The sequence below is a fragment of the Dermochelys coriacea genome, chromosome 26, assembly GCF_009764565.3.
Source record: "Dermochelys coriacea isolate rDerCor1 chromosome 26, rDerCor1.pri.v4, whole genome shotgun sequence".
In the NCBI taxonomy this organism is placed as follows: Eukaryota; Metazoa; Chordata; order Testudines; family Dermochelyidae; genus Dermochelys; species Dermochelys coriacea.
In genome coordinates, this window is record NC_050093.1 from 521,654 (window position 1) to 534,956 (window position 13,303).

The 13,303-nt window shown below is 62.3% G+C and overlaps 1 protein-coding gene across 18 annotated transcripts in view; it reads left to right on the plus strand.

The window, feature by feature from the left end:
* The window catches only part of ANK1 (ankyrin 1), a 70,980-nt gene extending 59,572 nt beyond the window's left edge, over window positions 1-11,408 (plus strand). For 6 of the 18 annotated variants that reach the window (XM_038384702.2, XM_043503089.1, XM_043503094.1 and 3 more), the window contains 6 exons: window positions 1,841-2,396; window positions 3,128-3,410; window positions 5,324-5,407; window positions 5,684-5,836; window positions 6,124-6,245; window positions 9,178-9,315. In XM_038384702.2, coding sequence (XP_038240630.1) covers window positions 1,841-2,396; window positions 3,128-3,410; window positions 5,324-5,407; window positions 5,684-5,836; window positions 6,124-6,222 — 1,175 coding nt within the window. In that variant the 3' untranslated portion in view covers window positions 6,223-6,245; window positions 9,178-9,315. Of the gene's footprint in view, window positions 1-1,840; window positions 2,397-3,127; window positions 3,411-4,371; window positions 4,872-5,323; window positions 5,408-5,683; window positions 5,837-6,123; window positions 6,246-9,177 lie in introns of those variants that run through there. The other 12 variants (XM_043503095.1, XM_043503096.1, XM_043503099.1 and 9 more) reach the window with 10 other exon arrangements.
* Window positions 11,409-13,303: the final 1,895 nt, after the last annotated feature.

Consider the following 13,303-nt stretch of genomic DNA (forward strand, 5'->3'; position numbering starts at 1 on the left):
ACACGTGTTCAGGTCAGAACCCGTGACTGGGTCCCTGGCACCTGAGGAGAGCAGGGCATGAACAGGCAGAGGTGGTGTGATGTGCAGGGCCGTGGTGGCTGGCACTCCTACCTCTGCCTTGTTGGCTGCCCCGGGCAGTCAGCCACAAGGTGCAAGGACCTGGCAGCACTCGCAGCCACAGAGTGACCGGGGCGGGGCCCTTCAGGCCGGAGCCCCAGGGCTGTGTGTGCAAACAGCACTGATGTGAGCCGGTTTGGTTACAGGGCAAAGTGCCGGGGCAGCCTCAGCGGCAGGGCACAGGTCCCTGTGGAAATGCCCGCGACGTGCTCTCCATGGGCGTGCAAATGGCAGCGGGGGTGCCACCAGGATGCCCCCCTCCCTGCTCACCACAGGTGCTACTGGGATACCCCTACCCTGCCCCCAAGTGTCCCCAGGACATGCGGCGCCCCATGCCCGTCACTGATGCAACGTCATGCGACGTCACTGGCCATCAGGGCTGTTGGGTAGGAGAGAGATCCAGAGCCCTCCAGCGCCTGTAGGGTCTCTGGCCATGGCCCGTGCGTGCCGCACTGCTGGCCAGCCGCATCTCCATTTTAATGCCCACCCGGAGCTCAGTGGGTGACTCAGGAACTGAGCAGCTGCTGCCGGGGTGTTGGGTCCTCGTGCACCCAGCCTCCTCCATGCCTCCACCCCTTAGCACTGCGCTGCGCCTATAGGGCAAGAGGGGCCTGGCTGGCTAGCTCTGCCCGCAGCTCACAAACCAGCCATGCCTGATCAGAGGGGTTCCTGAAGCCCCTACCCTCCTGTCTCTGCCCCATTCTGCTTCGGAGCTGCAGTCCAAGGGAATCCTGTACCGTCTCTCCCAGAGCCAGACTGGAGTTGAGCCTGGAGGCTTAGCTATGTGCAGGTACAAGACTTGGAAAGGGGCACTGTGGGTTGGAATTGAGAGATCTCAGCGGAGGCAGGGAGGGAGCCCAGGCAGGGCTAGCAGGGAGCCGGGGGGCACCAGCAGAGCTGTGGGCAGGGAGCCCAGGCAGGATTAGCAGAGCCTGGGAGGCTCCAGCAGAGCTGTGGAGGGGAGCTCAGGGCAGGGCTAGCAGGGGGCTGAGGGGCACCGGCAGAGCTGTGGGGCAGGGGAGCCTGGGGTGGGGATAGCAGGGGACTGGGGGCGCTGGCAGAACTGTGGGATGGGGAAGCCCAGGCAGGCTAGCAGGGGGCTGATGAGCACGGACAGAGCTGTGAAGGGGAGCCCAGGGCAGGGCTAGCAGGGAGCTGGGGGGAACTGGCAGAGCTGGGAGGGTAACCCAGGCAGGCTAGCAGGGGTCTGGAGGACATGGGCAGAGCTGTGGAGGGGCGCCCAGGGCAGGGCTAGCAGGGGGCTGGGGGGCACTGGCAGAGCTCTAGATAGGGGGGAGCTGGCACAGCACCACGCCGTGCACTCAGGCTCCAGAGAAGTAAAACATGAGCAGCTGTCTCCACTCCTCCCGGGAACCCGGCTGGAGCCAGCTCATCCTGCAAAGGGGGTCCTGTTATCTAGCTCACTGGGACCAGCCCAGTGCCAGGTGCTGCCCAAGGCCTGTGCTCCTCTCTCAGACCCTTCCACTGGGGCACGGGCTCTGCTGGCACCCAGTGCCGCCAGGGGAGCAGTACAGGGCGCTGGGGTGGTGGCTGCTCTGGGGTGCTCCTCTGCCCTGGAAAGGACTTTCTTAAGCAGCTCTGGCATGGGCAGGGATGCAGGGAATGCAGCACTGCCCAGGGGTTGGGGACAGTGTGGGCCTGTCCCATACTCTCCGTGTCTGCACAGAAATGCTGGAGCTGTTACCTCTGTCTGCCCCTGCAGGTTACACTTCGCTGCAGGATGAGCTCCTCTCCCCTGCCTCCCTGCAGTACACTCTGCCGTCCCCGCTGCGTGCAGACCAGTACTGGAACGAGGTGGCCATCCTGGACGCCATCCCCATGGCCCCCACCGAGCAGGACGCCCTGCTGGAGCTGTCCGACATGCAGGTGTGGTCCTCGGGGCTCACCCCCTCGCTGGTGACTGCTGAAGACTCCTCTCTGGAGTGCAGCAAGGCCGAGGACTCGGACGCCATGAGTGAAGGCCGCTTCCCGGGGCAGCTGCTGGATGATGTGCACGGCCTGGACCACCTGGGCTTGCTGGATCTGGCTGAGGACGACACAGTGGATTCAGATGCCATGAATGGCCTTATCGACCTGCTGGAGCAGGAGGAAGGTCAGAGGTCCGAGGTGAAGCTGCCAGCGTGTGAGCGCCAGGCTGGGCTGGCGGGGGAGCAGGGCTCAGAGGATGAAGTCTCTTTTGTTTCAGGCCAGCAGAGGGTGCAGGCCAGGATCCTGGAGTCGCCAACTGTGAGCCGGGTCATGGAGAGGAGCAAGGGCAGGTAATGCTTCCTGGCCAGGCTGCTCGGAGCTGGATAGGGCAGCCCGAGGGACCCTGGGGTGCCCATGCCACAGGGCAGAGCCATGGGGTAAGGTGGGGAGGGATGAGCAGCCGTGCAGCTCCTGCTCCGTAGGCCCCCGTTCGAGCATGCTGCCCCAGACAGCTGGGAGCGCGCTGGGCCAGGGGAAGGGTTGGATCAGCCAGGGAGCTTCCCACGGCTTTGGGGAATCCCTCAGCCACCACCTGGGGTACCAGCCCAGCTCCAGCCTCGGGGATGGCTGTGGTGCTGTCATTGGCAGGGAGCTGAGCTCCCGATGAAGGTAGTCTGCTGGGGCTGAAGGCTGCCTGACAGTCCCTGCCGCTTCTTGCCATAGTGCCTGGGGCAGGCAGGGGCGGGGCGAGCACAAAGGGCCTGGCTGGCCCCTAGGCCAGCTCCCTCCCCTTCCTCACCTTGTGCCATCAGCCTGCTGCTGTGCCCAGACAGGGCCGGGCCGCCCGTGGGTATCTCCAGAGGGCATTCTGTTGCTCTGTGGGTGGGGTGGGAAGTAGGATGTGGGGCTAGTTCAGGATCCACGTTACAAAGGGGGGCTGCGAGTGCAAAGGCCGGTCAGTGGGGCCAACAGCCTGTGTGTGGGCTGGAGAGCGAGGCTGGGCCCACACGGGGGGCAGCATGCCATAGGGTAGAAACTGACCCTGTCTCTCTCTGTCCTTGTTCCTCTCTCTGCTGCCCAGGCTGAGGGACTGGAATGCAGAAGGCTCCTTTGTCTCCTGCCTGCAGGACCTGCCTGAGGGCTCCTGGCAGGAGGGGGTTCCCAGAAGCCCACGTCTGCTGCCCAGAGCAGCCCCTGGGGCAGCCCCCCAGGGGAGGGGCCAGGAGCATGTTCTGGGGCCCCCGTCCGAGCGTCTGCGAATCGACCCCCCCGAGGAGAGCGACTGGCAGCTCCAGCACACGAGGAGCCAGGACTACAGCCAATGGCTGGAGGAGGCGGATAGCAGCTTCTTTAGACAAACGAGGGTACGAGAATGACAGGAAGAGCCAGCCCCCGGGGGCTGTGTATTGCAATGGAGCCACTGGTTGGAGCCCCCTCGCTGTGTGTGAGGCTCATGGCACCCTTGCCGGGGGGCCAGAGCACACACAGGAGTGAATGCCAGGCTGCCCTGTCTGAAGATCCTGGCCTGGGAGCCTCCGCTTGTTGAGCAGAGGCACCAGAGCCTGGTGACCTGCCCACCCCTGCCCCCGCCCAGCAGCTGGGATCCCTCAGCAGAATAACCCATGCTTTGGCACAGAGTGCTGGGCAAGTGCCTCCTGCTGCCCTGCCCCCAGCTCCGGGCACTGCCCCCTGCCAGCCTCCCTGCCCTGGCTCCTGCGGGGGAAGGGGCCCAGAATAGCCTGGCTTGCACTAGGCCCAGGGGTTTGATTTCACATATGAGCCTCTGCCTCTGTTCTTCATTTATAACCCAGACAGCCACCCTGCATGTTTCCTAATTGGGTAGCTCCCGGGGCGCCTGCCCTCTTCGGGTCAGCCAGCACCAGGCATGAAGAGTCCAGAAATAGAGCTGGTCCGGATGGCCAGGGGCAGGGTTGGGGTTTTGGGAATCCTGCCGTGGCCAGGCAGAGCTGGGGAGTGCCAGGGCAGGGCTAGTACAGGATGGCACGTGGAGCAGGGTGGGCATGGCGTAGCAGGCCCTAGGGTGCTGCGGGGCACCCTGGACCAATCCTCCCAGGAGCCTCAGGGTGGGGGACGGGGGAGGAAGAGCCCTGCGGTGAATGCAGCGATGCTGGGGGCTGGCCGGCTTGCAGCCCCTTGGCTGGAGTCACTGAGGGGCTGCGTGACTTCTCCACACTCGTTACAAGTATGCGGGGGGTGAGAAGTCCCGGCCCCAGCCCCACACAGGAGCCCAGGTTCATATCGCCCATGCTGCCCTCCTGCCCCATCTGCAGCCAGCCTGCAGAGACACTGCGGGGAGGCAGCTCCCCTCTGCCTGGGGGGAGGGGCCGTGGCTGTCAGTCTGAGGCCAGATGACTTTGACAGAGGTCCGAGTGCAGAGGACAAACCCACCTGCCTGCCCAGCAAGTGGTGCAGCCGGCTGGTATGCAGCGGCTACAATTACAGCAGCCTGCACAGGCTGTGCACAGAGCAGGGGGCAGCCGAGCTTGAGGCAGGGTGCACGCCTCACTGCAGAGTGATGCCATGGCCAGGATCTAGGCGCTGGGCTCAGCAAGTGGCCATGCGCTTGTGGCCCTAGCAGATGCACCATGTTGGCCTTCCTGACCCAGCTGCTGATCACCCTGGTGCTGCTGAGCTTCTTCCTGGTCAGCTGCCAGAATGTCCTGCACATTGTCAAGGGCTCTGTACGCTTCCTGCTCAAGCACGTCCACCAGGAGCTGGACAAGGAGCTGGGTGAGAGCGAGGGGCTGACGGACGATGAGGAGTCCATCTGCACCAGGGTGGTCCGTCGGCGCGTCATTGTGAAGGTAACACAGGCTGGGAGCAGCAGCCCCGAGGCATCAGGCACTGCCTTGCCTGTGGGGCTGTCGCTGGCCCCAGGGGAGCCATGCATAGCCCTGCAGAGCCAGCCTGGCTCGTCAGCTCCTGTTCCAGCTCAGGGCTCTGAGCCTGGCTCATTCCTGCATGAAAGGAGTGTAGCACTAGTGTGCCCTGGTGCTGGCCTCGCCCCTGTGTTTCCAGCAATGGCTGCTTCCCAGTGAGGGGTCTGGCAGGGCTAGGGGCTGGTGGGGTGTGGTGCAGGGGATTGGCGCATGGGGTTGGCAGTCAGCGAGGAAGTCGGATTTGGTGTCACTTACGCAGGGGCTGGGGCTTTTGCCCTACTTGGTGCCGTGCAGTGAACACAAGGGGCTACCTGTAGGGCTTTGACTCCCTGCCCTCCCCCTCACTGCCTCGCTCTGTTCTCCCCCTGGTGCTGCAGGGCAATCAGGTTCAGGATATTCCGGGGGAGCAGGTGACCGAGGAGCAATTCACTGACGAGCAAGGCAACATCATCACCAAGAAGGTGAGTACGCGCCAGACACAGAGCCCCCCAGTCTCCGCCCAACGTCTGCCCTGCTCTCCTTGCCCCCAGGGCTGGATATTCTGGGGTCTTCCCTGGAAACACCCCTCACCCAGCCCTGTCTCGGGGGAGCAGCATGCCCCAGCTTGGGGGGCCGATGGCAGGGCAGGGCAGGGCCAAGCGGGAGTAGGACTGGAGGGGTGGTGTGGCTGAGTCCCTGGGGGTGTGTGGGGCCTAGCCTGGCCTGTGGCAGGCAGCTCTAATGCCCGCTCTCTGCAGATCATCCGGAAGGTGGTGCGGCGGATCAGCGCGGGCGATGAGGAGAAGGAGGTGATTCTTGAGGGCTCTCTGCAGGAGCCCCAGGAGCTGGAAGCTGAGGCAGATCACTTTATGAAATATGCCATCCTGCATCAGGACAGTCTGGGCAGCAAGGTACAGAGCCTGCTCCTCTCCTGGCCCTTCACCAGCTCTGGGCAGCACAGACATGCGCCCGGCCATGCAGGGCTCCTTGAGGGCTCTGGCTGGATCCTCCCTGGCCTCCTCTCCTTCCCTGTGCTCTTCTTCTGCTGTACCTCTGGGGCTGTGAGGGGCCACGCTTCCCCCCTCGCTGCAGCCTTCTCCTTGCCAGGCGGCTCTCCCGTCCTCCTCCTCGTCCTCTCTGTGTCTGTCTGTCTGTCTGTGTGACGCCTCCTGCTTCCTCTCTCTGCTGCTCTCCCCAGGAGGAGGCGCAAGGGCACGTCCCAGAATCGGAGCTGATCGGGGGCAGGATGGGGGCTTACATAGTGAAACGAGCCAGCCTGAAAAGGGGAAAGCAGTGACCCCTCCCAGGGCCTCTTCCGAGGTAATGCCACCTTTGTTCTGACTACAGATCCAGCTCTCTGTGCTGTGTGCCCTGCGTGGAGCCCACCCAACCACTGTGTGCTCCCCCTGCCCAGAGGGGAGACACGGTTGCTCCATTAGAGCATGCTGGAGAATAAGCCCAGAGCTGGCTGCCTCTTCCCCACTGCTGCCAAGCCTGCAAGCCCCATGCTGCTCCTGGGGAAGGGGGCTGGCTTCTCTGCACACTGCATGCCAGGGAGGCTGCCATTGTAGCACCTGTCTGTCTGGCTCACATGGCATTCTAGGGGAGGAGGGTGTCAGGCTGTCACCTCGGTTACGACAGCCGGATGGATTGTTACTATGGGTTACAGTGTACTGTGAGGACTGTGATGGTGTCACTGCCGTTACAACAGCTAGGGGGCTTGTTACCCCGAGTTACAGTGCACCGTGGGGACCAGAGTGGTATCACCATGGTTATGACAGCCAAGGGCATTGTTACCCCAGGTTACAGTGTACCATGGGGGCTGCGATGGTGTCACCACAAATTACAACAGCCAAGGGCACTGTTACCCCAGGTTACAGTGTACCGTGGTGGCCACAATGGTGTTACCACAGTGACAGCATTCCAGGGGATTGTAACCAGTAGCTACAGCATGCAGTGCTGGAGATTGCCCTTGGCACAGTCCATCCCTGCCAGCTCTTGGGCTGAGCTTTGCCCTGGACCCCATTCCCTAGTGCAGCTGCCCCATTCCCCATTTCTCTGCGTGCTCACCTTGCCCCTTGCAGAGGCCTCAATGCCGCTGCTATAAATAGCCCCTGAATGCTGCCCCAGTGACAAGTTGCTGACATTCCAGCCTGTCAGGCAGTCCCTGCACTGTCAGCTGTGCCCCAGAGCTTGTCCTGGAGCCTGGATCTGGGGTCGGGTTTCCTGGAATGAGGTGCCAAGTGCCCTGGAGCATGGGGCTGACACACGGCGGCTCCTCCTCATATCAAACGCCCTCTCAATGACTGGGTGCTGCAGAGAGCTGCGCATTGCACCCGGGGGAGACCAGCCCCTGCTCATGGCACCCATAACTCACAGCCGCCTCCACCTGCCACATAAGCCGCTTTCACCCGCAGCACCCATTGGGCACTGCTGTCTGGCAGTGCTGCTAACATGCCATGCAGGGCCCTCTTGGTGGGGTCATGAGGGGCTCTGGGCACCAGAGGGCAGCAGAGAACCTACGGCTTGCAGGCGGCTGCAGGTAGGGATGGGGGCTGTGAGCAGTGGTGGGAGGCGGGTGCAGGCAGTGTGCCCGTGGCCTGGGGGGGCCATGTGACCAGGGTGGAGTATAGGGAGCGGGCAGCAGTGAGGGAATAGGAAGGTCAGTGTGCCCATGGCAGATATGTGTGCACTAGCGATGGGGCGGGGGGCTGCATGCCCATGGCAGAGTGTTCAGTGCATTGTGCCCGGGGGGTGAAGGGGTAGATGGGGCAGCGGGCAGTGCGTGCCTATGACAGAGATGGTTGTTTTTGCTGGTGGGGTGGAAGTGCCAGGCTCCAGTCCCACCAGGATCTCCCGGCTGCTCAGGGCCTGTCTGCAGTGACGTCTGCGTGGGTCTCAGAGCGCTGAGCCAGATTGGCAGCTGGATGCCAGGGCTGTGGGGTGAGCAGAGGGCTGGTGCCTCCTACATTGCCCTCGATGCGGCTTGTTGCGCTGGACACTGTGACTCTGGGTGTTGGGTCGTTTCCTGGCCCTCGGACATGGCTGGCTGCATGCTTGGACACAGCGTGCCTTGCTGTCCCTCGCGCGCTTGCACCCAGGAGCCCTGCAGTGCTGCAGTTCCTGCTGAGAGGCCAGGGGGCTGATCTGCAGCAGGAACCCTTTCCTGGCTGCCTCTATCCTGCTAGAGTGCAGCCAGCACTGACTGAGCTGGGGGATGGGTGCCTACCCCGCAAGGACAGGCGCTCCCTCGGGTCTCTGTCGTTGGTGCATGCATGGGTGCCTGAGACGCATGGCATGGCCTGTACTGCAGGAACACGGATATCCAGCCTAGCTCATTTCTCTGCAGTGCTCTGGGGAGGGGGTCCTGGGGCTGGCTGTCCCCAGGGGCGGGGTCTCCCTGCTCCCTCACCCGTGCTCTGCGAGCTGCACGTCTGGCCCAGCCAGCTGTGCTACCTGCATTGCAGCGCAGGAAACCTGGGTTCTTTCCCTGGAACAGCCTGGGCTGAGCGGGCTGTTAAGCCACCAGGAGGAACTGGAGCCAGCTCCCCCAGGCAAAGGCTGGTGGCTGCAGTGGTGGCTTTGAGGTGGGGTGTATGTTCCTGCACAGAGTGCTCGTGGACCGGTGTGGCAGGGAAATAACCCGAGAGAGCCCATCTGGCCCCTGCACAAGGCTGCAAGTAACAGTTAAACCTGGTGATGAGGTGGGGGACACTCACCCCCTATGATTCATCATCACACCCTGCCCAGGGACCACCTCCCCTCCCAAACCACCACAGGGCAGTAACCCCAGTCCATGCATTCTGTCTCACGCCTCTGCATCCCCCACACAGCTGCCCGGGCTGAGCACATCTCCAGTGCAGACAGCCATTGCCGGGGCCTGTTCCCTCTGAGCAGGTAACTGACTCCTGCTGTTCACAGCTGTGGCTCCAGCACCCTCCTCACTCCAGACCCTTGGAAATGAACAGATAGGGGCTGGTTTCAGCCAGCATCTCGCCCTTTGCTGGCTGCTGCAGCGTTGGGTGCCAGAGGGTCTCACATCCAGCACCAGGGCTTCTCCTTTCCCAGCTGCCTCCTACCTTTGTCCCTGCCCCCAGCACCAGCCAGTGCCTTGGAGCTGCTGTCCTCTGGTCCAGTAGCCATGCCTGTAAGTGGAGCGTTGGGTCATGCCCCCAGCTCTGGCCTACTGCCCAGTGGGGAAGCCCAGCAGGGAGCTGTTTGTAACCCAAGCTCCGTCTTTTCTGTTCTTCAGGATCTCACCTCCACCCCGAACCACTGAACTGCCGCCACGTGCGGCCAGCCCCACGAGGAGAGGCGAAAGCAGACAGGCGACGGGAGCAGGGCTGGCTGTACATGTTGTTCTAGGCTAATGGCATGATTTCTGTAAGAGACTTACTTCCCGTCCTATTCGCATGATTGACTGACTGCCAACGCATGAGCCACAGTTCTTACAACGGACGGGGACCCCAGGAGCCAGCAGCACCCGGGGCAGCGTTTCTCTGGCAGGGACGTGACTCTGCTGCGCACACCCTGAGTCCAGACAGGAGGCTGCGGCTATGAAGGGCTGCCCAGGGTGGGGCATCAGCTCCCACCTATCCCTCATGTTGTCTCCTGGCTGGATTTTGCTGCTTCATCCTCTTCCAAGGAGTGTGTGCGGAGGGGGGATGTCAGAGCCTAAGGAGGTGGTGGGGGGAGGGCAGAACTGCAGCTCTCGAGGGAGCAGCCCTGGCAAGGGCAGGGGGAGGGGACTGGATTGTGGCTGCCTTGCCCCTGTTTCTCCAGAAGTTTCCCCCCGTGTGAGCGTGTGGCTCCCAGCAGCACTGAGCTCCTCGCTTGTGTTGAAAGTGTAAACTGTACAGTATTCAGCCTTGTGTATATGAACAAATAAATACTATGCAACGCCCGAGGGCACTCAGCGGGGTGCAGAGCACTGCCCGCTCCGTGCCCACATACCTCGCCAGCTGTAGGACAGGGATGGCTCATCAGCCCCTGCCAGGGAGGAGCTCTGGCCAGTGCAGCTGGGAAGCTGGAGGTATCAGAGGGCAACAGAGCCAAACCTCCCAGTGTCAGCCTGGCGCTTTTACTCCCTTTGGCCTTGTTCATTTCCTGACACCCACCCGGGGCCGGGCAGGGGGCTGGGGCATGTGTGCCAGCCCCTGCCCACTTTGGTTACATATGGGGCAGAGCTGAGGGCCTCCTACCAGGCCCTACCGCCCTGGCACAGGATGGGCAGGTGGTGAGCACTGGCACAGCCCAACACCTGCCTCAGCCCATGCTAGGCTCTACCCAGCACAATGGCTGCTCAGGAGAGATGCAAGGAAACAGCAGCGGGGTTTGCACCCCTGTCCTCTGCACCATTTGTGAGGCCCTCCAGGGTTCCTTGGCCTCTCTGAAAGGCCAAAGTCAGCACAGCCCCCGTGTCCCCGACCCTTCCAGGACCAACCCCCAGTGTCTAGGGCAAAGGAGACGCATGAGAGCAGCTCTCCCAGGCTCTTGCACTGCGTCAGCACCACAACCCGTACTGCTGCAGTCTGGCCGGAACAGAGAGGGTCACCCTGCGACCTGGAGTCTGAGCCCTGGGAGCTTTAACTGGGGACAGCAGAGCTCTGCCCCTGGCTGGCCCCTTGGCTCAGCTGTTCCTGCCAACAGCTCTGTCCTGGCAGGAGGCAGGGGGGAGGAACTACCTGGGCTATTTAAAGGTGCTCAGTAGAAATCTTTTGTGACATGTGACCCCAGGCGGGCTGGTTGCAGGAAGGGGGTGCTGGCTGCCACGTCCCTCACCTCCCTTAAGGGTGCAGGAAGGAGCCAGGCAGAAACAATTGGGACTTGCGCTTTCCCCAGGAGGTCGACATGGGGCTCAAAGGGGCTGACATGTTTCCAGGTGGCAACGCCCAGGCCAAGCCCACCACGGGAGCCAGGCTGCAGCCGCCATGCCCAGCAGGCCTTGGCTGGTGGGCATGTCTCGTCAAAAAGCCCTCTGCTCCGCTACAGGCTGAGGAGGTGGAGTAGATGCAGACACGACTAGGCCAGCCTTCTCCATGGAGAGCAAAGCGGCACCGTACAAACCATGTAGGGTACAGACCGTCCATCCACAACCCTCCGCTCTGTAACATAATGTCCCTAGAATGGCTGACTTTGATAGCATCTCCGCAGAGTCTAGTGCGGGCCCCCTGCTTTGGCCTCTATACTCCGTAGGGAATGCTCCACTGCACTGTGCCGGCCCCGCGGGAGCCGTTGCTTCGCGCTCTGATTGCTAGTAGGAGCTGGTAGGGGCGGGGGCGCGCTCCACATGACGCCTAGAGAATGCTGCAGGCTGCGCACTAGACGCTTTTTAGAAGTTTTAAAATAATTTTATTTCCTTTTTTTACTGTTATGATGATGAGCCTTTTGGCTCTCCCTGCCCCCATCTTAGCTGCTGATGTATAGACCATTCTCCCTGTACACCAGCTACTAGACTACAACTGAATAAAGAAACCAACAAGACCTGGGCCTTGTCTCTGCTTTTCTGCGGGGGGACAGGGGTGTCCTGGCCAGACAGCAGCTCCCTCCCTGGATTCCCCATTGCCCAGGCTAATGGAGGGAGGGGTAACAAGGCTGCAGATCTGGCGGTCAAGTCCGTGTCCTGCCATGAATGCACACCACTGCCTTCCCTGCTCACCAGGGTGGGAGGGAGGGAGAGCTGCAAACAGAAAGGTGCCCAGGGGTACAAAAGATTCAGGTCTGCTGCCCCAGCACAGGGCTATCCCCTTGAGGTGGGACCCAGCCGTGGCATCCTCTGGGGATGTGCTGAGGCCTGGAGGCTCAATATCCTGATGGGACACAGAGTAGAAATACCCACCCGGACAGCACCAGCCCTGTGCAGGGAATGACGTCACTGCCCCTGCTTCTCCTGTGTCAGTTGCTGCCTTGCCACAGCTGAGCGCTGCCCCTTGTGGTACGGCCACCCGGAGGCACAGCCAGGTGCACTGACTGCTTTCACTGTGGCTGCAATGGCATCTTTCCTGTGACCTTTGCCTCCCAGCCCCCAGTCCCATCAGAGAGCAGTGGGGAATGGCCCATGGCTTTGGCCGTGTGGGCACCTGGGCACAGAGCCCCGTTCGTGCACACAGCAGGTGTCTGGCTGGATTGAACAGTACCGACTCAAGGGAGGGAGATGGGAACCAGCTTCCCGGTTGGTGCCGTTTGTTAATCGTTTTCCTGCCTGCTGCCTGGGCAGGGGAAGGGCGTATTTGCATGTGTGCACGCATGACTGTGCATGCAGGGACAGATGTATGGGGTGTGGGGGGAGATGCAGGGACAGGTGTGGTGGGGCATGCATGCAGGGACTTGGGGGGGCACATGTGTGGCAGGGGGGCACATGCAGAGACAGGTGTGGTGGGGAGAGCATGCAAGGACTGTGGGGGGGCACATGCAGGGACAGGTGTGTGGCGGAGGCTGGAGCGGGAGGACACTGTACAAGTAGGGATGACTAATACTACAAAATGGAGCCCGCCAGGCTGGGGCAATCACACTCGTCCCGCCCCATTCATTGAGCTGACACACCATATGAACCAGGAGCCCTGCGCTGCAGCCCAAGGATCAGGCCTGTTGGCTGCTCTCACCTCCCCACAGCTGCTGTCTATCAGTGCGGGCGGGTGCGTGGGCCCTGGGGTCAGAGGGAGCGGTGCGGCCTCTGCCCTGGAACCCCTGCAGGGCCCAGGCGCCAAATGGGCTGAGGCCAGGCAAGCCCACCAACCAGAAGCCAAGGGGAGCTGCACCCCAGACACATGCGTGCTCCCGCCCCTGTACACACAATACCTCCCATACACATCTGCACAACACACAAAAGCCCCCCGCCCCCGCACACACGCTCTATCACATGCAGCCCCGCTACCGTCTCCACGCCAGCCATGCAAATACTGGTGCGCACAGGTGTGGGCCCCCATGGCCGGGGCTGGGGCACTGCACACACAGGCAGCTCCGCCCACCCGCCTGCGCTCTCAGACATGTGCACGTAGCCAGACCTGCACAATCACCCACGCCCCGCTGCGCACACGTGGCCTCGCACCCTCTGGCCCCTGCACACACCTGTGTGGTGTGGTGTGGCGTGGCCCTGCCCTGCCCTGCCCAGCCCAGCCCAGCCCAGCCCAGCCTGGGCTCCTGGCGCAGCGTCCCTGGCTGGGGCCAGCGGGTGCCCAGGCATGGGGCAGCCAGGCGCTCTGAGCCCCGCAGCAAGCAGCTGATTATTTTTTACAGCTAATCTTTCAAATTGCAATTTGTCTGGGATGAGCCAATCCAGGGCCTGCCCTGTCACCCAGCCAATGGGAGCTTAGCCCCAGAAGCTCAGCCAATCGGGGCCCAGTATTCTAATAGCCCACATCTTTATCAGAGAAATGTTG